Source organism: Somniosus microcephalus, chromosome 4 (assembly GCF_052327205.1).
Source record: "Somniosus microcephalus isolate GS21.2 chromosome 4, FLI_Smic_1.0, whole genome shotgun sequence".
Taxonomy (NCBI): domain Eukaryota; kingdom Metazoa; phylum Chordata; class Chondrichthyes; order Squaliformes; family Somniosidae; genus Somniosus; species Somniosus microcephalus.
The window spans coordinates 184,144,708-184,168,554 of record NC_140990.1 but is presented as its reverse complement, the minus strand read 5'-3'; the positions used below and the strand labels follow the sequence as shown (position 1 = coordinate 184,168,554).

Here is a 23,847-nt window from a genome sequence, read left to right as displayed (position 1 = left end):
TTACCACTATTCCCATTCCCTGACCTATTCCCATTCACTGCCACTATTCCCATTCCTTGCCACTATTTCCATTCCCTGGCATATTCCCATTCCTTGCCCCCATTATCATCCCCATCTCCCAATCTTATTCACTGCCCTTTTCCCAATCCTATTCCCCGTCCCTGCCCTTTTCCTGATCCAGTTTATTAACCAGATGACACAGCGGCGCGCAAGCGCAGGCTGAGCACAAGCCTGTCCGGAGCAGCGAGCAGTGTTTCCGGTTCATTTGGAGGTCAGTCACCATGGCACACGGGCCAGAGCTGCCCGACTACAAGAGCTGGAGCCCGCAGGGGACCCCGCTGGAGACAGTGCAGGAGAGGTTGCGGCGGAGGGGCTTGCGCGATCCCTGGGCCCGGTGAGTGACTGGGCGACGGCGGGGCCTAGGGGCCTGTGTGAGGTGTGGAGCTCCCGGCGATGCAGTGTGAGGCTCCCGGGGTCTGCAGTGTGGGGTGTGGAGCTCCCGGGGATGCAGTGTGGGGCTACCGGGGTCTGCAGTGTGGGGTGTGGAGCTCCCGGCGATGCAGTGTGAGGTGTGGAGCTCCCGGGGATGCAGTGTGGGGTGTGGAGCTCCCGGGGATGCAGTGTGGGGTGTGGAGCTCCCGGGGATGCAGTGTGGGGTGTGGAGCTCCCGGGGATGCAGTGTGGCGCTCCCGGGGATGCAGTGTGAGGTGTGGAGCTCCCGGCGATGCAGTGTGAGGTGTGGAGCTCCCGGGGATGCAGTGTGGGGTGTGGAGCTCCCGGGGATGCAGTGTGGGGTGTGGAGCTCCCGGGGATGCAGTGTGGGGTGTGGAGCTCCCGGGGATGCAGTGAGGTGTGGAGCTCCCGGGTCCTGCAGTGTGAGGTGTGGAGCTCCCGGGGATGCAGTGTGGGGTGTGGAGCTCCCGGCGATGCAGTGTGAGGTGTGGAGCTCCCGGGGATGCAGTGTGGGGTGTGGAGCTCCCGGGGATGCAGTGTGGGGTGTGGAGCTCCCGGGGATGCAGTGTGGGGTGTGGAGCTCCCGGGGATGCAGTGTGGGGTGTGGAGCTCCCGGGGATGCAGTGTGAGGTGTGGAGCTCCCGGGGATGCAGTGTGAGGTGTGGAGCTCCCCGGGCCTGCAGTGTGTGTGGTGTGGAGCTCCCGGGGATGCAGTGTGAGGTGTGGAGCTCCCCCGGCCTGCAGTGTGTGTGGTGTGGAGCTCCCGGGGATGCAGTGTGAGGTGTGGAGCTCCCGGGGATGCAGTGAGGTGTGGAGCTCCCGGGTCCTGCAGTGTGAGGTGTGGAGCTCCCAGGGATGCAGTGTGAGGTGTGGAGCTCCCGGGGATGCAGTGTGAGGTGTGGAGCTCCCGGGGATGCAGTGTGGGGTGTGGAGCTCCCAGGGATGCAGTGTGAGGTGTGGAGCTCCCGGGGATGCAGTGTGGGGTGTGGAGCTCCCGGGGATGCAGTGTGAGGTGTGGAGCTCCCGGGGATGCAGTGTGAGGTGTGGAGCTCCCGGGGATGCAGTGTGAGGTGTGGAGCTCCCCGGGCCTGCAGTGTGTGTGGTGTGGAGCTCCCGGGGATGCAGTGTGAGGTGTGGAGCTCCCCCGGCCTGCAGTGTGTGTGGTGTGGAGCTCCCGGGGATGCAGTGAGGTGTGGAGCTCCCGGGTCCTGCAGTGTGAGGTGTGGAGCTCCCGGGGATGCAGTGTGAGGTGTGGAGCTCCCGGGGATGCAGTGTGGGGTGTGGAGCTCCCGGGGATGCAGTGTGAGGTGTGGGATGTGGAGCTCCCGCGGCCTGCAGTGTGAGGTGTGGAGCTCCCGGGGATGCAGTGTGGTGTGTGGAGCTCCCGGGGATGCAGTGTGAGGTGTGGAGCTCCCGGGGATGCAGTGTGGGGTGTGGAGCTCCCGGAGATGCAGTGTGGGGTGTGGAGCTCCCGGGGATGCAGTGTGGGGTGTGGAGCTCCCGGGGATGCAGTGTGAGGTGTGGAGCTCCCGGGGATGCAGTGTGGGGTGTGGAGCTCCCGGGGATGCAGTGTGAGGTGTGGAGCTCCCGGGGATGCAGTGTGAGGTGTGGAGCTCCCCGGGCCTGCAGTGTGTGTGGTGTGGAGCTCCCGGGGATGCAGTGTGAGGTGTGGAGCTCCCCCGGCCTGCAGTGTGTGTGGTGTGGAGCTCCCGGGGATGCAGTGAGGTGTGGAGCTCCCGGGTCCTGCAGTGTGAGGTGTGGAGCTCCCGGGGATGCAGTGTGAGGTGTGGAGCTCCCGGGGATGCAGTGTGGGGTGTGGAGCTCCCGGGGATGCAGTGTGAGGTGTGGGATGTGGAGCTCCCGCGGCCTGCAGTGTGAGGTGTGGAGCTCCCGGGGATGCAGTGTGGTGTGTGGAGCTCCCGGGGATGCAGTGTGGGGTGTGGAGCTCCCGGGGATGCAGTGTGGGGTGTGGAGCTCCCGGGGATGCAGTGTGAGGTGTGGAGCTCCCGGGGATGCAGTGTGGGGTGTGGAGCTCCCGGGGATGCAGTGTGAGGTGTGGAGCTCCCGGGTCCTGCAGTGTGAGGTGTGGAGCTCCCAGGGATGCAGTGTGGGATGTGGAGCTCCCGGGGATGCAGTGTGAGGTGTGGAGCTCCCGGGGATGCAGTGTGGGGTGTGGAGCTCCCAGGGATGCAGTGTGAGGTGTGGAGCTCCCGGGGATGCAGTGTGAGGTGTGGAGCTCCCGGGGATGCAGTGTGGGATGTGGAGCTCCCGGGGCCTGCAGTGTGAGGTGTGGAGCTTCCGGGGATGCAGTGTGGTGTGTGGAGCTCCCGGGGATGCAGTGTGGGGTGTGGAGCTCCCGGGGATGCAGTGTGGCGCTCCCGGGGATGCAGTGTGAGGTGTGGAGCTCCCGGCGATGCAGTGTGAGGTGTGGAGCTCCCGGGGATGCAGTGTGGGGTGTGGAGCTCCCGGGGATGCAGTGTGGGGTGTGGAGCTCCCGGGGATGCAGTGTGGGGTGTGGAGCTCCCGGGGATGCAGTGAGGTGTGGAGCTCCCGGGTCCTGCAGTGTGAGGTGTGGAGCTCCCGGGGATGCAGTGTGGGGTGTGGAGCTCCCGGCGATGCAGTGTGAGGTGTGGAGCTCCCGGGGATGCAGTGTGGGGTGTGGAGCTCCCGGGGATGCAGTGTGGGGTGTGGAGCTCCCGGGGATGCAGTGTGAGGTGTGGAGCTCCCGGGGATGCAGTGTGAGGTGTGGAGCTCCCCGGGCCTGCAGTGTGTGTGGTGTGGAGCTCCCGGGGATGCAGTGTGAGGTGTGGAGCTCCCCCGGCCTGCAGTGTGTGTGGTGTGGAGCTCCCGGGGATGCAGTGTGAGGTGTGGAGCTCCCGGGGATGCAGTGAGGTGTGGAGCTCCCGGGTCCTGCAGTGTGAGGTGTGGAGCTCCCAGGGATGCAGTGTGAGGTGTGGAGCTCCCGGGGATGCAGTGTGAGGTGTGGAGCTCCCGGGGATGCAGTGTGGGGTGTGGAGCTCCCAGGGATGCAGTGTGAGGTGTGGAGCTCCCGGGGATGCAGTGTGGGGTGTGGAGCTCCCGGGGATGCAGTGTGAGGTGTGGAGCTCCCGGGGATGCAGTGTGAGGTGTGGAGCTCCCCGGGCCTGCAGTGTGTGTGGTGTGGAGCTCCCGGGGATGCAGTGTGAGGTGTGGAGCTCCCCCGGCCTGCAGTGTGTGTGGTGTGGAGCTCCCGGGGATGCAGTGAGGTGTGGAGCTCCCGGGTCCTGCAGTGTGAGGTGTGGAGCTCCCGGGGATGCAGTGTGGGGTGTGGAGCTCCCGGGGATGCAGTGTGAGGTGTGGGATGTGGAGCTCCCGCGGCCTGCAGTGTGAGGTGTGGAGCTCCCGGGGATGCAGTGTGGTGTGTGGAGCTCCCGGGGATGCAGTGTGAGGTGTGGAGCTCCCGGGGATGCAGTGTGGGGTGTGGAGCTCCCGGAGATGCAGTGTGGGGTGTGGAGCTCCCGGGGATGCAGTGTGGGGTGTGGAGCTCCCGGGGATGCAGTGTGAGGTGTGGAGCTCCCGGGGATGCAGTGTGGGGTGTGGAGCTCCCGGGGATGCAGTGTGAGGTGTGGAGCTCCCGGGGATGCAGTGTGAGGTGTGGAGCTCCCCGGGCCTGCAGTGTGTGTGGTGTGGAGCTCCCGGGGATGCAGTGTGAGGTGTGGAGCTCCCCCGGCCTGCAGTGTGTGTGGTGTGGAGCTCCCGGGGATGCAGTGAGGTGTGGAGCTCCCGGGTCCTGCAGTGTGAGGTGTGGAGCTCCCGGGGATGCAGTGTGAGGTGTGGAGCTCCCGGGGATGCAGTGTGGGGTGTGGAGCTCCCGGGGATGCAGTGTGAGGTGTGGAGCTCCCGGGGATGCAGTGTGGGATGTGGAGCTCCCGCGGCCTGCAGTGTGAGGTGTGGAGCTCCCGGGGATGCAGTGTGGTGTGTGGAGCTCCCGGGGATGCAGTGTGGGGTGTGGAGCTCCCGGGGATGCAGTGTGGGGTGTGGAGCTCCCGGGGATGCAGTGTGAGGTGTGGAGCTCCCGGGGATGCAGTGTGGGGTGTGGAGCTCCCGGGGATGCAGTGTGAGGTGTGGAGCTCCCGGGGATGCAGTGTGAGGTGTGGAGCTCCCGGGGATGCAGTGTGGGATGTGGAGCTCCCGCGGCCTGCAGTGTGAGGTGTGGAGCTCCCGGGGATGCAGTGTGAGGTGTGGAGCTTCCGGGGATGCAGTGTGAGGTGTGGAGCTTCCGGGGATGCAGTGTGGTGTGTGGAGCTCCCGGGGATGCAGTGTGGGGTGTGGAGCTCCCGGGGCCTGCAGTGTGGGGTGTGGAGCTCCCGGGGATGCAGTGTGGGGTGTGGAGCTCCCGGGGATGCAGTGTGAGGTGTGGAGCTCCCGGGTCCTGCAGTGTGAGGTGTGGAGCTCCCAGGGATGCAGTGTGGGATGTGGAGCTCCCGGGGATGCAGTGTGAGGTGTGGAGCTCCCGGGGATGCAGTGTGGGGTGTGGAGCTCCCAGGGATGCAGTGTGAGGTGTGGAGCTCCCGGGGATGCAGTGTGAGGTGTGGAGCTCCCGGGGATGCAGTGTGGGATGTGGAGCTCCCGGGGCCTGCAGTGTGAGGTGTGGAGCTTCCGGGGATGCAGTGTGGGGTGTGGAGCTCCCGGGGATGCAGTGTGGGGTGTGGAGCTCCCGGGGATGCAGTGTGGGGTGTGGAGCTCCCGGGGCCTGCAGTGTGGGGTGTGGAGCTCCCGGGGATGCAGTGTGAGGTGTGGAGCTCCCGGGGATGCAGTGTGAGGTGTGGAGCTCCCGGGGATGCAGTGTGGGGTGTGGAGCTCCCGGGGATGCAGTGTGGGGTGTGGAGCTCCCGGGGATGCAGTGTGGGGTGTGGAGCTCCCGGGGATGCAGTGTGAGGTGTGGAGCTCCCGGGGATGCAGTGTGAGGTGTGGAGCTCCCGGGGCCTGCAGTGTGGGGTGTGGAGCTCCCAGGGATGCAGTGTGAGGTGTGGAGCTCCCGGGGATGCGGTGTGGGGTGTGGAGCTCCCGGGGCGTGAGGTGTGGAGCTCCCGGGGATGCAGTGTGGAGCTCCCGGGGATGCAGTGTGAGGTGTGGAGCTCCCGGGGCCTGCAGTGTGAGGTGTGGAGCTCCCGGGGCCTGCAGTGTGAGGTGTGGAGCTCCCGGGGATGCGGTGTGGGGTGTGGAGCTCCCGGGGATGCGGTGTGGGGTGTGGAGCTCCCGGGGATGCGGTGTGGGGTGTGGAGCTCCCGGGGATGCGGTGTGGGGTGTGGAGCTCCCGGGGATGCGGTGTGGGGTGTGGAGCTCCCGGGGATGCGGTGTGGGGTGTGGAGCTCCCGGGGATGCGGTGTGGGGTGTGGAGCTCCCGGGGATGCGGTGTGGGGTGTGGAGCTCCCGGGGATGCGGTGTGGGGTGTGGAGCTCCCGGGGATGCGGTGTGGGGTGTGGAGCTCCCGGGGGTGGGGTGTGGAGCTCCCGGGGGTGGGGTGTGGAGCTCCCGGGGGTGGGGTGTGGAGCTCCCGGGGATGCGGTGTGGGGTGTGGAGCTCCCGGGGGTGGGGTGTGGAGCTCCCGGGGATGCGGTGTGAGGTGTGGAGCTCCCGGGGATGCGGTGTGGGGTGTGGAGCTCCCGGGGATGCGGTGTGGGGTGTGGAGCTCCCGGGGATGCGGTGTGGGGTGTGGAGCTCCCGGGGATGCGGTGTGGGGTGTGGAGCTCCCGGGGATGCGGTGTGGGGTGTGGAGCTCCCGGGGATGCGGTGTGGGGTGTGGAGCTCCCGGGGATGCGGTGTGGGGTGTGGAGCTCCCGGGGATGCGGTGTGGGGTGTGGAGCTCCCGGGGATGCGGTGTGGGGTGTGGAGCTCCCGGGGATGCGGTGTGAGGTGTGGAGCTCCCGGGACCTGCGGTGTGAGGTGTGGAGCTCCCATGGCCTGCAGTGTGGGGTGTGGAGCTCCCGGAGATGCAGTGTGGGGTGTGGAGCTCCCGGGGATGCAGTGTGGGGTGTGGAGCTCCCGGGGATGCAGTGTGGGGTGTGGAGCTCCCGGGACCTGCAGTGTGAGGTGTGGAGCTCCCATGGCCTGCAGTGTGGGGTGTGGAGCTCCCGGAGATGCAGTGTGGGGTGTGGAGCTCCCGGGGATGCAGTGTGGGGTGTGGAGCTCCCATGGCCTGCAGTGTGGGGTGTGGAGCTCCCGGAGATGCAGTGTGGGGTGTGGAGCTCCCGGGGATGCAGTGTGGGGTGTGGAGCTCCCGGGGATGCAGTGTGGGGTGTGGAGCTCCCGGGTCCTGCAGTGTGGGGTGTGGAGCTCCCGGGGATGCAGTGTGGGGTGTGGAGCTCCCGGGGCCTGCAGTGTGGGATGTGGCGCTCCCGGGGATACATTGTGGGGTGTGGAGCTCCCGGGGCCTGCAGTGTGGGGTGTGGAGCTCCTGGGGATGCAGTGTGGGGTGTGGAGCTCCCGGGGATGCAGTGTCGGGTGTGGAGCTCCCGGGGCCTGCAGTGTGAGGTGTGGGGCTCCCGGGGCCTGCAGTGTGGGGCTCCCGGGGCCTGCAGTGTGGGGCTCCCGGGGCCTGCGGTGTGGGGCTCCCGGGGCCTGCGGTGTGGGGCTCCCGGGGCCTGCGGTGTGGGGCTCCCGGGGCCTGCGGTGTGGGGCTCCCGGGGCCTGCGGTGTGGGGCTCCCGGGGCCTGCGGTGTGGGGCTCCCGGGGCCTGCAGTGTGGGGCTCCCGGGGCCTGCAGTGTGGGGCTCCCGGGGCCTGCAGTGTGGGGCTCCCGGGGCCTGCAGTGTGGGGTGTGGAGCTCCCGGGGATGCGGTGTGGGGTGTGGAGTGTCTTGTTTTGCACACTTTGTACAAAAATAATAAATTGCAGGACAACGGAGTATTACAGTTTAAACTCTTTCAATGAAGCATCAGGTCTGATCTGACTCACAGCAGTACAGCACCGTGTGGACAAAATGGAGTCAGGACCCCCTGGGTCTTCTAAACAATAGCAGCCCTTACAGATGCCTGCAGGCCAATGACAACTCAGCATGTGATCACATGTGAATATAATAGGTAATTCCTTACAGATGCCTGCGGGCCAATGATAATTCAGTATGCAAATGTTACATCCCCTTTTAAAAGAAAAATGTTATGCATTACTTTTGAACCTTCTACATAATGTTCTCAGTAGCATCAACATATAAGTAAACTCAACATTTAACTAGCACTGAAAACATCTCAACGTTTCAATAACGATGTGCAGTTTTTTTTTAGGGCAGCGATCCGCCTACCCCCTTTGACAGTTCACAAGTCAAGGATAACTCTAGGCTTGACCTCTCGTCCCGACCTTGTGTGGTATGGAACTGAGCATGCTCCTGAATCGGTCAACAAATCAGGTTTAGCTTCAGGTAAGTATGATGTGTTTTGTGTATTGCGCTGTTCATCACACTCTGTTGAACTGATCCTCTCGTCAGAATGACGGTGTTGATCCTTGGTGTTCAGGAGGTGCCTGCGATTGCGGCGGTACACCTGTCCTTCTGGGGTGCGGACGTGATATGATCGCTCAGTGTCAGCTGGCTGGATGATGACTGCTGGCTTCCAGTAGTCATGCTCCTGGATTCTGACGGATTCTCCATTGTGCAGCGGTGGCAGTAGTCTAGCTGACCTGTCATAGTATCTCTTTTGGTGTTGCTGTCTCTGTACACGTTTTCCATGCACTTGCTTGCAGCTGACGACCTGCCAGGGCCTGTCTGGGATACGGTGAGGTATCATGGGCTCTTTGACATTTGATGGGCGGCGTTCTAGACAAATGTAACATTTTCCAACAATGTCCTCAATGTGTTTGCACATTCCGGGCCAAAACATAATGTCACGTGCATTTTTCCATGCCCATATGTCCAGCATGAATTTTTGTCAACATCTCTTCTGAGACTGGTAGGAATGATGATTTTCTCCCCTTTGAAGACGATTCCGTTGATTTGTGACAGTTCGTCTCTGTGGTTCCAGAATTCAGATATGCTCTGAGGGCATTTCCTCCTTTCCTCAGGCCATCCTTCATGTATGACTTTGCTCAGCAGTGTGAGTTGTGCATCTTTCTCTGTTCCTGCTCGGATCTCCTTCAGTTTTGAGCCACTCACAGGTAAGCTGTTGTACACCATGTGCACCTGCACATCCATGCCTTCACTGAGGCTGCTGTCCTGGTAGCTAAGAGACTTTCTGGAGAGCGTGTCTGCGACAGGAATGTCTTTGCCTGGACGGTGAATGATTGTGAAGTCGTACTTCTGTAGCTGAAGGATCATTCTCTGTAGCCTTGGTGGGGCTGCGGCTAGTGGTTTCCTCATGATTGACTCGAGGGAATTGTAGTGTATGTACCTTTAAGAGGAACTATGTTTTTGAAGCCCCTGTGTACTGTAGTACCGGTAGTGACCACTCAGGTATATAAGCCTGTATAGCGTCTTGTGTAGTTAGTTCACCTCCAGACTTTGTTCAGTAAACACTTGTTAAATCAACTCCTGCATTCCGTGTCTCCATTAACACACGGATCTAACAGGGTTTGTGGTTGGATTCCACAATGACTTGTCGGCCATAGACGTAATGGTGGAAACGCTTACATCCAAACAGGATTGCATATAGCTCTTTCTCGATTTGAGCATGGTTGATTTCACTGTCTGTGAGATCTGGAAGCGTAGCCGATGGGCTTTCCTTTTTGCAGTAATACTGCACCTAACCTGTACTTTGACGCGTCCACTTGTAGTCTGAGCTCTTTGTTGGGGTCGAAGTAGGCAAGAACTGGTCCTGGTTCTCTGGTGATTAGGTCTTTCATTTTCTGAAATGCTGTGTCATGTTTGTCCCACAGGAACTCATTGGATTGCTTGAGCAACTGACGCATGGGTGCGTTGATTTCGGAGAGGCTCGGGGCAAACTTGGCTAAGTAGTTAACCATGCCTAGTACTGTCTTTCTTTAGCTCGGCGCGGTTCTTCGGCGGCTCCATCTTCTTGATGGCGGAGATTTTCTCTGGATCCGGCTTAATGCCATCAGTTGAGAGGCAATGCCCGAAATAACTGATCTCGGTGGATCCGATTATGCTTTTCTCGGGGTTGAGTCAGATACCTTTCTCCCGTGATCTTTGTAGCATCGCATGGAGGTTCCTGTCATGTTCCCCTCTATTCCTGCCATAGATGAGGATGTCATCTACGATTGCGACTACTCCGTTGAGGCCTCCATAGGTTTCGTCGATCTTCCGCTGGAATTCATCCTGAGCTGAGATAAGACTGATGCGCCATCAATTACTCAAAAGACTGAGGTTAAGCGAGTAACAACCAGGCTTTTATTAACTAAAGAATGAAGGTCTCGTCTCGAGTGGTCGACCCGTCCAGAATACTAAGGGACTGGGAGGTAGTCACTTATATACCTGGCATAGTGGGAGGAGTCAACCGAGGCATGTCCAGACCTGTACCTAGTGGAATACACATACACATACAGACAGGTATAACAGTGGTTTACCACATTCACCCCTTGTTTAAAAATGAGTCCGGCGGGGTGAAGTGTATTTAAAAGTTCGTGTATTGGAGTCTCTCCGGAGGTCTTGTCTGCCGCTGTGATCGACGTGGCGACGGCAGGGGTGGTGGAGCTTCCGGCGTCGCGTCCCGTGTAGGCTGGGGCCCTGGAGTGTAGTCCTCGTGGGTGACGGTCCAAGGCGAGCCGGCTGCTGGGGTTGGATATCGGGTCGTGGGGGGGGTGGTACTGGGTAGTGGGTTACAGCGGTCCCCGAGGGTGCGAGGTCTCGTATGGAGACTGTGTCCTCCCGCCCTACAGCGGTCCCCGAGGGTGCGAGGTCTCGTATGGAGACTGTGTCCTCCCGCCCGTCCGGGTACGCAATGTAAGCATACTGGGGGTTGGCGTGGAGGAGGTCGACCCTCTCGACCAGGGGGTCCGTTTTATTGGCCCTCACGTGTCTTCTCGGTAGTACCGGCCCTGGGGACGTCAGCCATGGCGGTAACGATGTCCCCGATGTGGACTTCCTTGGGAAGACAAACGTTTTCTCGTGAGGGGTGGCATTGGTGGCAGTGCAGAGCAGTGACCGAATCGAGTGGAGCGCATCGGGGAGCACCTCCTGCCAGCGGGAGGTCGGAAGGCCCCTAGACTTTAAGGCTAGTAGGGCGCCCTTCCAAACTGTTGCATTCTCTCTTTCCACCTGTCCGTTCCCCCGGGGGTTGTAACTGGCGGTCCTGCTTGTGGCTATACCCCTAGCGAGCAGGTACTGGCGGAGTTCGTCGCTCATAAACGATGAGCCCCGGTCGCTATGGATATAGCTGGGGAAACCGAACAGGGTGAAGAGGCTGTTCAGGCATTTAATGACCGTGGCACTGGTCATGTCCGGGCAGGGGATAGCGAACGGGAAACGGGAGTACTCGTCAATGATGTTGAGGAAGTACACATTGCGGTCGGAGGAGGGGAGAGGCCCTTTAAAATCGACGCTCAGGCGTTCGAAAGGGCGAGTGGCTTTTATCAGGTGGGCTCTGTCTGGTCTATAAAAGTGCGGTTTGCACTCAGCGCAGACTTGGCAGTTCTTGGTCATGGTCCTGACCTCCTCGACGGAGTAAGGCAGGTTGCGGGCCTTGATGAAGTGGAAGAACCTGGTGACCCCCGGGTGGCGGAGGTCATTGTGGAGGGCCCTCAGCCTATCGATCTGCGCGCTGGCGCAGGTGCCACGCGATAGGGCATCTGGGGGTTCATTGAGCTTCCCAGGCCGGTACAAGATCTCGTAGTTGTAGGTGGAAAGTTCGATTCTCCACTTCAAGATCTTGTCATTTTTGATTTTGCCCCTCTGCTTGTTGTTGAACATAAAAGCAACTGAACGCTGGTCAGTGAGCAGGGTAAATCGTTTTCCGGCCAGGTAGTGCCTCCAATGATGCACAGCCTCCACGATAGCCTGGGCCTCCTTCTCGACCGCGGAGTGTCTGGTCTCCGGGCCCTGGAGGGTTCGTGAGAAGAATGCCACAGGTCTCCCCGCCTGATTAAGGGTGGCGGCCAGAGCAAAGTCGGACGCATCGCTCCCCACCTGGAAGGGGATGGATTCATCCACTGCGTGCATGGTGGCTTTGGCAATGTCCTCCTTGATACGGTGGAAGGCCGAGCGGGCCTCTGCCATCAGGGGAAAAGAGGTGGATTTGATCAGCGGACGGGCTTTGTCTGCATAGTAGGGGACCCACTGAGCGTAGTAGGAAAAAAACCCTAGGCACCTCTTCAGGGCTTTTAGGCAGTAGGAGTTCCATAAGGGGACGCATCCGGTCCGGGTCGGGACCGATGACCCCGTGTTCCACAACACCGCCAAGGATGGCGAAGCGGTCTGTGCGGAATATGCACTTCTCCTTGTTATATGTCAGGTTCAGGAGTTGGGCGGTGCGGAGGAATTTCTCGAGGTTTGCGTCATGGTCCTGCAAGTCATGGCCGCAGATGGTCACATTGTCTAGGTAAGGGAAAGTGGCCTGCAGCGCGTTTTGATCGACCATCCGGTCCATCTCCCTTTGGAAGACGGAGACCCCGTTGGTAAGGCCGAAGGGAACCCTAAGGAAGTGATAGAGGCGGCCGTTTGCCTCAAAAGCAGTATACTGGCGGTCTTCAGGGCGGATGGGGAGCTGGTGGTACGCTGATTTCAGATCAATGGTCGAAAAGACGCGGTACTGCGCGATCTGGTTGACCATATCAGCTATGCGGGGGAGTGGGTAGGCGTCCAGCAGTGTGTAGCGGTTTATTGTTTGGCTGTAGTCAATGACCAGGCGTTGTTTCTCGCCGGCCTTAACGACCACAACCTGGGCTCGCCAAGGGCTGGAGCTGCCCTCAATAATCCCCTCCTTCAGGAGCCGCTCCACTTCGGTTTTGATGAAAACCCTGTCCCCGGCACTGTATCGCCTGCTCTTTGTGGCGATGGGCTTACAGTCGGGGGTGAGGTTAGCAAACAGTGGGGGGGGTGGGACTCTGAGTGCGGCGGGCAATTTGGAGGCTGCGGACTGTGAGTGGGGGGAGGGGGCCACCATACGCCATCGTAATGCTTTTGAGGTGGCACTGGAAATCCAACCCCAGTAGGACGGCAGCGCAGAGGTCGGGCAGGACCAGGAGTTTAAAATTATTGAACACAGTCCCGTCTACTACTAGTGTCACCACGCAGTAGCCGCCAATGTCCGCTGACTGGGACTCGGAGGCCATAGAAATCCGCTGGTGCGCAGGCAGGACTGGGAGAGAGCAACGCCGCACCGTGTCGGGGTGGATGAAGCTCTCTGTGCTCCCGGAGTCAAAAAGGCAGTTTATTGCATGGCCGTTTACCTTGACGTCCATTTTGGACCGAGCTAGTTGGTGCGGTCTCGTTTGGTCCAGCGTAACAGAGGCCAGCGTAGGGGTCGGTGTGTCGCTGCGGGTATCAGATGGTGGGGGGGGGGGGGTTGGCGGTCTGCTGCGTCCCGGCTGGTGTCCAAGATGGCGGCGCCCGTGATTCCCATGTGGCTGGAGTCGTCCAAGATGGCTGCTGCTGCGGTGGTTCGCACATGGCTGGGGAGGCCCAAGATGGCGGCCCACACGCGGCGCTGTTGGGGGCCCAAGATGGCGGCTCGCCCGGCCCCCCACGCGGCGCTGCTGGCGTTCGGGGTGGCTTTTGCCTTGCAGACCCTGGCGTAGTGTCCCTTTTTGCCGCAGCCCGAGCAGGTCGCATTCTTCGCCGGGCAGCGCGCTCTGGGGTGTTTGGCCTGGCCACAGAAGTAGCATTTCTGGCCTTGGGATACTGCTGTCTGGCTTTGGGACACTGCTGCGGTAGTTGGGCTGTGGCTGGGGTGGCACGGTACTATGGGGCTGTCCTACCGTGTCCCAGGTTGTCGTTCCCCGCGGCGTCCACGGTGCAGAGGAGTAGGCATCCATGCCCCGGTAGGCTGCGTCCAGCGTTAGTGCGATTTCGGAGGCTTTGTCGAGGGTGAGGTCACTCTGCTCCAGCAGTCGCTGTCGGGTGTAGTTGGACCTGTGGCCCGCTACGAAGGCATCCCGGATCAGTTCCTCCGTGTACTTAGCGGGCGTTACCGCCTTACACCCACAGGCCCGGCCAAGCACGGACAGTGCTTGGAGGTATTCCTCAGTCGATTCCCCAGGTTGTTGCTTGCGACTCCCCAGGAGGTGCCTGGCGTAAACTTCGTTCACAGGGCGCGTGTACTGGGTCTTGAGGAGCTGGAGGGCGGCTGTGTACGAGGTCGCGTCCCGGATGACTGAGTACGCTCGGTGGTTCACCTTGGAGATCAGGACAGACAGTTTGTTCGCATCCGTTACGACCGCAGTGGAGGCAGTCAGGAATGTCTCGAAGCACGTGAGCCAGTGAGCAAACTTGGTGGAAGCGTCCGCTTCCCGACTGTCCAGGTCCAGGCATGCTGGTGTGAGGATCTTCTCCATTATAAAAATTTAGTTAATAAAATTGATGCGCCATCAATTACTCAAAAGACTGAGGTTAAGCGAGTAACAACCAGGCTTTTATTAACTAAAGAATGAAGGTCTTGTCTCGAGTGGTCGACCCGTCCAGAATACTAAGGGACTGGGAGGTAGTCACTTATATACCTGGAATAGTGGGAGGAGTCAGCCGAGGCATGTCCAGACCTGTACCTAGTGGAATACACATACACATAGACAGGTATAACAGTGGTTTACCACAAAGACCAAATGGTAAACGCAGAAATCGGTAGCGTCCAAATGGTGTGTTGAACGTTGTTAGCTTAGATGACTCTTCCGTGAGCTTGATAGTCCAGTATCCTGATTGTGCGTCCAATGCACTGAAGTAACGTGCTCCCACTAGCTTGGGTATGATGTCATCTAGCGTTGGTAGAGGGTAGTGAGGGCGTTTGATAGCCTTGTTCAAATCTCTGGGGTCGAGACAGACTCTGAGCTTGCTGTTACGTGGTTTCTCAACCACTACTAATGCGTTGACCCACTCTGTCGGTTCTGTTTCCCGGACGATGATTTCTGTATTCTCCATGCTCTGCAGCTCCTCCTTCAGGCAACTACGTAGAGCAAAGGGTATCCTTCTCAGTGGGCAAACCACAGGGGTTGCTGCTGGGTCAAGGTGAATAGTGCATTCACCTGGGAATAGTCTGATTCCTTTGAAAACGTCAGCAAACTCCTCCATGACACTGCTTCTCAACTGGTGCTGTCAATGATAGCACTAGCTTGACGAGGTCCATGTCTAAACATGCCTTTAGACCTAGCACTGGAGGTGCTTGAGTGTCAACAATGTAAAAGTCCAACATCATGTCGATTTCTTTGTACTTGCATCTCATCACGCATGTGCCTTTTACAATGAGCTGCTCACCCCCATAGCCGGTCAGTCTGCGTGAGGTGGGCTGTAGCTCACACTCATCCTTCAAGCTGTGATACTCACTCAGAGGAATTACATTAACCTGAGATCCAGTGTCTAGTTTAAACTTAAGCTCTTTGCCCTGTTTTCCTATCTCTATCGGCAAAAGCTTGCTCAGTCTCTGAAATCTGTTTTTTCTGTGACACAGAATCAATAAACAGTTCCTCTGCATTTGGCTCTCTATCTGGCATTTGGCTGTCACTCACTGTGTGTACTGCTTTTCGAATAACAGTCCTGCAAACTTTAGCAAAGTGGTTCCGTTTACCACATTTAGCACATTGCCTTCCTTTGGCAGGGCAGTGCACCTTTTCTCCATGCCAGTTGTTTCCACAATATCCACAGTTTTTGAAGCGTTTTATGTCTGTGTCGCCCATTTTTAGAACTCTCGCTGTTCTTTCTGTTCTGAAACACGCTCTCTGGGCAGTGTTCTTTGGTGTGTATCTATTAACTGCGTGCACTGTCTGTTCACTCGAGCTGCTCGTGACGCCGGTTATGGTTTTCAACTGTGCTTGGGCTATCTCGTGCGATCTACCTATGTCCATAGCTTTGTCCAGCGTTAGCCCGGACCCAACATTCAAAAGTTTCTCTCTCACTTTAGCTGAATGTAATCCAAACACGATGCGGTCTCTGACCATCTCATCTTTATCTGCATATGCACAGTCTTTTACCAGCAGTTTTAACTCAGTCACAAACTGTTCAAACGACTCACTAGCTCCTTGTACTTTCTCCTGAAACTTGTACCTAGCGAATATCGTATTTGTCTTGGGCATCACATATGCTTCAAAACGGTCAAAATAACTTTTCAGTACCTTTGCTTCATCTGCGGTGAGAGACCATGTGTTAAAAATGTCTCTCCCTTTTTCTTCGATCCACAGGAGTAGGTAGCTGCATCTTTCTTCCTCCCCTTTGCTTTTCAGTGGACCCGAGAACATCAACTCCACGTGTTGCTTGAACTTGCACCATTCGCTAGGTAAGTTCAAAGATTCCCAATTCATTCGAGGTAAGGGATCTCCAACGATGTCCATTTCAAATCCCTGTTCTGACACCATGTCTTGTTTTGCACACTTTGTACAAAAATAATAAATTGCAGGAAAACGGAGTATTACAGTTTAAACTCTTTCAATGAAGCATCAGGTCTGATCTGACTCACAGCAGTACAGCACCGTGTGGACAAGATGGAGTCGGGACCCCCTGGGTCTTCTAAACAATAGCAGTCCTTACAGATGCCTGCAGGCCAATGACAACTCAGCATGTGATCAAATGTGAATATAATAGGTATTCCTTACAGATCCTGCGGGCCAATGATAATTCAGTATGCAAATGTTACATGGAGCTCCTGGGGCCTGTGTGAGGTGTGGAGTTCCCGGGGTCTGCAGTGTGGGGTGTGGAGCCCCCGGGGATGCAGTGTGGGGTGTGGAGCTCCCGGGGATGCATTGTGAGGTGTGGCGCTCCCGGGGCCTGCAGTGTGAAGTGTAGAGTTCCCGGGGGATGCAGTGTGGGGTGTGGAGCTCCCGGGGATGCAGTGTGGGGTGTGGAGCTCCCGGGGATGCAGTGTGGGGTGTGGAGCTCCCGGGGATGCAGTGTGGGGTGTGGAGCTCCCGGGGATGCAGTGTGGGGTGTGGAGCTCCCGGGGATGCAGTGTGAGGTGTGGAGCTCCCGGGGCCTGCAGTGTGAGGTGTGGCGCTCCCGGGGCCTGCAGTGTGAGGTGTGGCGCTCCCGGGGCCTGCAGTGTGAGGTGTAGAGTTCCCGGGGGTGCAGTGTGGGGTGTGGCGCTCCCGGGGATGTAGTGTGGGGTGTGGAGCTCCTGGGGCCTGCAGTGTGGATTATAGAGCAGTGGTTCTCAACATTTTTGGTTGAAGGACCCCTTTTCAAATGGATTAGTAACCACAGACCCTCCATCTAAGTTCTAATACTATATAATACCCATGATCTGAGAATTCTGCATGTGGAGATTGTTTTAATAATGCTTTTAAGAAAACGGGTGTTTACTGACGGGTATCAGTGAGTCTGAGCACTCTGCCGGAACATATGGCCACTGTCAGCCACTTAGTGCTAGACGATTTTTAAAGCCTTCAGCAGGATGGCCAAGCTGAGTGAGTTGACGAGCACCTGTGCACATGCTGGGATGCTGCTGGAAGCATGACTCACCGCCATACTGTCCCATTGGCATGTTCTGTACCAGCGGCACTGTGGGATTGTACGTGCTTGTGTGAACACGTTCAAGCAAGTGTTTGAAGGGCCCCACAGGCGCTCTGATTACGTGTCGGGAGGGTGGCACAGGGTCAAGGCGCCGGGGGAGGAATCAGCTCAACCGGCAGGAAGCGCTCGTTCCAAAGTGAGTGAGAGCCATTGGCCACTGACGAGATGGGCCCAGCCATTGATAATTTGCAAGAACTGAATCGGAGTCAGTTTTATAAAGAGGAGCAGGCTTGAAATTACATGATTCTATGATCACTGAAACTACTGAACAGTTTCACGAATCAGGCTGACTTTTTTGGTACCATCAACATATTGGATAAGACATTCCAACTGCCACCGACAGAAGTTTACTTCTTCTCCCAGCAATATTCCTGAGTAAGAAGGTAGGCACGCGACCTGCTCACAAACCTCTGCCACTGGAGCCGGGCGTAAACAGATCTGCAAAGTGCAGCGTGGTTCATTCACCACCTGCTGTAGCCTCCACACTCCGGAGAAAGGAACTTGCACACATCAAGAGCGCAGCATGTGCACAAAGTACACACCTGGACCATCAAAGGGGCACCGTGCGCGCGCAAAAAGGTTTGGGTCACAAAGCTCTGGCGTGCGCACCCCCCTCCCCCAAATAATGGAACCCTTGACGTGCGCCACCCCTCCCCCCCTCTGACCCATCATAACTGAGCGGCCTGGCCTCAAGCCAAATAAAATCAGCTGGAGGTTAAAGGAGCCCAGGGACCGGCCGCCGGCAAACCTCAGAGGAGGAGGCAACCCATCACTCCGAGTATCTGGGGAAGTGGGAGGGAGCCGGTGAAACCCCACCACAACCGGTGGTGGCAGCCACTTGAGAACCCTGATTCCGGGATCGGGGGAGGGACAGGAGAGGAGCCGGACCGGGGGGGGGGGCGGGGGGGTGTGGTGTGTGAGGTCCGACCCACTGGCCACTCATTGATACCCCCACAGGTGGCTCGGCTCAGGCTCCAGTCACTGTCCACTGGCCTCAGCTTGCAGGCCCAAGCAGTGGCTGTGGTTACTCTTCCACAGTCTCACTAACAACAAGGTGTGCAGCATGGGACTTGCCTGGTTCCGGAGCTTGGGGAAAACCATGTCCCCGGCGGCGCGGGTCGGTTCGGGGCAGGGCAGCAGAGAGCAGACAGGCTGGGAAGTCTGTATGGACCTCAGTTTGAGAAACACTGGTATAGAGTTCCTGGGGCCTGCAGTTTGGGGTCTAGCGCTCTAGTCACAGTCTGTTCTGCGCCCGGGTGCGGTAGTATCCCTGCGCAAGCCCCGTGAACTGATGCATGTGGCTGTGACATTTTAGGCTAACCCTGTGTGTGTTCGCTATGATGTTCTGCACTTGCGTAGTGTGGCCTGAAAATTGGGGGTGTGCAAGAGGCCAGGATTGGAGGAGTGCAGACAGGCCGTGGACTCCCTGGGAAGTCTATATGGACCCCAGTTTGGGGGGTTGTGGGGCTGGTGGAGATTAGAGACATGGAGGGATTTGAAAACCAGGATGAGAATTTTTAAATCGAGGCGTTGCTTAACCGGGAGCCAATGTAGGTCAGCGAGCACCGGGGTGATGGGTGAGCGGGAATAAGGACACGGGCAGCCGAGATTTGGATGCCCTCGAGTTTACGGAGGGTAGAACGAGGCCAGCCAGGAGTGCGTTGGAATAGTCAAGTCTAGAGGTAACAAAGGCATGGATAAGGGTTGCAGCAGCGGATGAGCTGAGGCAGAGATGGGCGATGTTATGGAGGTGGAAATAGGCGGCCTTAATTATGCTGTGGATATGCGGTCAGAAGCTCGTTTCAGGGTCAAATATGACACCAAGGTTGCGAACAGTGTGGTTCAGCCTCGGACAGATGTTAGGGAGAGGGATGGAGTCAGTGACTAGGGAACGGAGTTTGTGGCAGGGACCGAAAACAATGCCTTCGGTCTTCCCAATATTTAATTGGAGGAAATTTCTGCTCATCCACTACTGGGAGTCTGACAATTTAGAGACCGTGGAGGGGTCGAGAGAGGTGGTGGTGCGGTAGAGCTGGGTATTGTCAGCGTACATGTGGAAACTGACCCTGCGTTTTTGGATGATGTCGCTGAGGGGCAGCATGTAGATGAGAAATAGGAGAGGGCCAAGGCTAGATCCTTGGGGGACACCAGAGGTAACGATGCGGGAGCAGAAAGAGAGGCCATTGCAGGCCATTCAACCCAACAGGTCTATGCCAGTGTTCATGCTCCTCACGCGGCTCCTTCCACACTACTTCATCTCACCCTATCAGCATATCCTTCTGTTCCTTTCTCCCTCATGTACTTCCCCTTAAACGCATCTCTGCTATTCGCCTCAACCACTCCTTATGGTAGTGAGTTCCACATTGTAACCACTCTCTGGGTAAAGAAGTTTCTCCTGAATTCCCTATTGGATTTATTAGTGACTATCTTATATTTATGGCCCCTAGTTCTGGTCTCGCCACAAGTGGAAATATCTTCTCTACGTCTACCCTATCAAATCCTTTAATAATTGGATGTGACTGCTGCCAACGAACAGGAAGCTGCGTGGAAGCGTTCTGCGTATGCAGGCTTCCGGTTTGTTATGGGAGCGGGTTCATTAAAAAACATTTTAAAAAGCTGGAAAGGGAGCGAGCTCTTTTTTACAAAAAAGCTTAACTCCCTGTTAGCCGGATGGGGGATCTTCACTCCGTTAGCCGGATGGGGCACTCCGTTAGCCGGATGGGGGACTCCGTTGGCCGGATGGGGGATCTTCACTCCGTTGGCCGGATGGGGGATCTTCACTCCCGTTGGCCGGGCAGGGGGGATCTTCACTCCGTTAGCCGGATGGGGGATCTTCACTCCGTTGGCCGGATGGGGGATCTTCACTCCGTTGGCCGGGCAGGGGGGATCTTCACTCCGTTGGCCGGGCGGGGGGGATCTTCACTCCGTTGGCCGGGCGGGGGGGATCTTCACTCCGTTGGCCGGGCGGGGGGGATCTTCACTCTGTTGGCCGGGCGGGGGGGATCTTCACTCCTCCCCGTTGGCCGGGCGGGGGGGATCGTCACTCCTCTCCGTTGGCCGGGCGGGGGGGATCGTCACTCCTCCCCGTTGGCCGGGCGGGGGGGATCGTCACTCCTCCCCGTTGGCCGGGCGGGGGGGATCGTCACTCCTCCCCGTTGGCCGGGCGGGGGGGATCGTCACTCCTCCCCGTTGGCCGGGCGGGGGGGATCGTCACTCCTCCCCGTTGGCCGGGCGGGGGGGATCTTCACTCCTCTCCGTTGGCCGGGCGGGGGGGATCTTCACTCCCCGTTGGCCGGTGGGGGGAGGAATCTTCACTCCTCCCTGTTAGCTGGACGCGTGAGTATTGCAGCCGAAAATTCAGAAGAGGCAGAGGAAAAAGCCGTACTAGCAAAATCATTGAATATTTGAGATAAAATGTTGATGATAAAGATGACCCCAAGAAACGATTCATAGCGGATTGACTTTCAGGCTATGCTGGTCTAAAGTCATTGAGTGAGATCTGAGACCTGCTGGCAGAACATTACACGGAAGAAGCTGGACACTTCCCACAGCATGCAGCCACTGAGCTCAGCAGTGTGGTACAGCCTGCCTCAGTCAGTGTCCTTTCCAGTCCCAGTCTCTCTGTGTTTGAGGTTTATAAAACATTTAACTATTTCCTTGGGAGTTGGTGATATTTTGAACAATAGCTGAAAATTAAGATGAGGTAAACCGGGATGGAAAGGGGAGGGACTGGCTAACATGGCCCCTTTACCACAAGCTTCAGAACTGGTCACAGGGGGCTCATGTATCCCCAATGGGCTCTGGCTGTGGTCGTATTGTGCTCCTTTGCCTAGATAAAGGAGCTGGCTCGCATCCTGTTTGAGTTGTGGGATTGAGTAGTCGGTGGGACATGGCTGGCTCTGTTCGGAATTTGTCATATTAAGAGAGACTTGCATTTATATAGCACCTTTCATTACTTCAGGACGTCCCAAAGCGTTTTACAGCCAATGAAATACTTTTTGAAGTGTAGTCACTGTTGTAATGTAGGAATCACGGCAGCCAATTTGCACACAGCATGGTCCCACAAACAGCAATGTGATAAATGACCAGATAAATCTCTTTTTAGTGACGATTGAGAGATACAGATTAGCCAGGGCATTGGGGTAACTCCCCTGCTGCTCTTCCAATAGTGCTGTGGGATCTTTTACGCCCACATGAGGGACCAGACGGACCCTTGGTTTACCGTCTCATCTGAAAGACGGCACGTCTGACAGTGCAGCACTCCCTCAGTACTGTCCTAGAATGTCAACCTAGATTTTTATTAATAATTGGGACCGTTCAGAACCTTAAGAGCACAGTGCTGTAATTGTGCATGTTTGGAAGTGTGCAGTTGATGCGGAGTCCCAATAACACGCCACCAAATGTGTGCACAATTCTGCACATGGGTGGTTGCTCAGAGTGGTGTCTGTGATCTTTCTCCCTTTCCTGCTGGCAGGGACAGGTCTGTGCAGGCCCAGCTGTCTGATGGCTGCCTCGCTGACCCGTGCCCGGGGTGCCGAAGCCTGTGACCACAACGAAGGGGCCAGCCCCAGTGGCCAGGCACTGCCGCCACTGACCACTCACAGGCCACTATGGCCCTGGAGGCAGAAAGCAAGACCACTTGGGAGGGCAGGGCACTGGTGTGTCGCCAGCGCTATAGGACATGAGCCAGCAGGCAGGGAGATAATACTGTGTGGAGCATATGCTAGGCTTTCAGCTGTACACAGCCTTGGCCAGACCCTATTTGGAGTACTGCATTCAGTTCTAGGCATGGCACTTCAGGATATGTTGGCCTTGGAGGGTGTAGAGTGCAGAGTCACCAGGATTATATCAGGGCTAAAGGCTGCATAAACTTGGCTCGTATTCCTTTCAGATTAGAAGGTTGAAGGGTGATCTAATTGAGATGTTCAAAATGTTAAAAGGATTCTATAGGATAGATACGGAGAAACTAATTCCTCTGGTGGGGAATCCAGAACCAGGGGACATAACCTTAAAATTAGAGCTCCACTCCATTCAGGAGTGAAATCAGGAAGCACTTTTTCACAAAGGGTTGTGGAAATCTGGAACTCGCTTCTCCAAAAGGCTGCATTGAAGTTTTCAAAACTGAAGTATAGATTTTTTTTTTGTGTAAGGGTATCAAAGGATATGGCGCCAAGGCAAGTAAATGCAGTTGAGGTACAGATCAGCCATGTTCTGATTGAATGGCGGAACAGACTCGAGGGGCTGAATGGCCTCCTCCTGTCCCGATATACTGTCACCCAGCTGTGATCAGCTGGTCACTCGTGGTCCCCCTTGTATTGTGGCCTCAGCTGTCTTATTGTCACCAGCAGGACAGTCCCGACAGCAAATCAGTAATTCGGGCTTCAGTTGGTATTGGAAGCCTGTCCTTCAGCTGTCGTTGTTCAAAGTACATGCGACTGTGTGGTGGAGCTGTGCCAGGATTGACCGAGTTCATAGCCAATCTCTTGACCATGTTCTTTGCTGCCTTGTATTTTCACAGCAACGAGGCCTGGCGGTTCAGCGGAGGTTTTGCTAAACCAATTGCCTTCAGCGATGTCTTCTTTCGAGGCTTCAAGTGGGGGTTTGCAGCCTTTGTTGTGGCTTTGGGTGTCGAGTATGCACTATTTTCTCCCAAGAAGAATACAGGACATCACTAGAGAATGAACACTGAACAGCATTGAAACTATCCAGAACTTTCGGCATCTGCCCCGTCCCCACCTTTCCACGGTTGGTGGGCTGTAACTACTGTTTGAGATGAGAAGCAAACTTCTGTATAGAATAAAACAATCTATTAAATCGGCATCTCTGTTCTCGGTCGTATTTTTCTTTTGCAGTTTTTCCTCCATTGATTTCTTCTGATGCTGATGACTAGTTTCACAGGGGCTGGTGACTCTCCAATACCTGTTCCAAGTGCTCATTCTTGTTTAACCATAGGCAATCACACCATTACCTCTGGAGTTCCCCAAGGACCTATCCTTGGGCCCCTCTGATTTCTCATCTATATACTGCCCCTCAGTGACGTCATCCGAAGACACAGCATCAGGTTCCACATGTACGCTGAGAATACCCAGCTCTACCTCATCACCACCTTTTGCAACCCTTCCACTGTGTGCTGTTAGACTGCTTGTCCAACATCCAGTAGTGAATAAGCTGCAATTTCCTCCAATTAAACATTGGGAAGACTGAAGCCATTGTCTGCAGTCCACCTCCCTGGCCACTGTCTTGGGCTGAGCCGAACTGTTTGCAACTCCGGTGCCCTTTTTGATCCTGAGCTGTGCTTCCGACCCCATATCCTCTCCATCAGCAAAACCACTTGCTTTCACCTCGCCTGTCTCTGCCCCTGCCTCAGCTCATCTGCTGCTGCCTTTGTCACCTCCGGACTCCCCTGTGCTCACTGACCTACATTGGCTTCCGGTTAAGCAACACCACAATTTAAAAAATTCTCATCCTTGTTTTCAATTCCCTCCATGGCCTCACCCCTCCCTATCTCTAATCTCCTCCAGCCCTACAACACCCCTGAGATCTCTGCGCTCCACCAATTCTGACCTCTTGAGCATCCCCGATTTTAATTGCTCCACCATTGGCGGCCATGCCTTCAGCTGCCTAGATTCTAAGCTCTGGAATTCCCACCCTAAATCTCTCTGCCTCTCTTCCCTCCTTTAAGACGCTCCTTAAAACCTACCTCTTTGACCAAGGTTTTGGTCATTGCCCTAATATCTCCTTATGTGGCTCAGTGTCAAATAACGCTCCTGTGAAGAGCCTTGGGACATTCTACTATGTTAAAGGCGCTATATAAATGCAAGTTGT

General features: G+C 57.0%; 1 protein-coding gene across 1 annotated transcript; it reads left to right on the top strand.

Annotated features, from left to right (window-relative positions):
- Positions 1-229: 229 nt before the first annotated feature.
- ndufb3 (NADH:ubiquinone oxidoreductase subunit B3) lies at positions 230-22,840 on the top strand. Its single transcript, XM_085985579.1, has 2 exons — positions 230-394; positions 22,541-22,840. Exons 1-2 carry the CDS (start codon positions 282-284, stop codon positions 22,695-22,697), a joined length of 270 nt encoding a protein of 89 aa, XP_085841705.1. The 5' UTR covers positions 230-281; the 3' UTR covers positions 22,698-22,840.
- Positions 22,841-23,847: the final 1,007 nt, after the last annotated feature.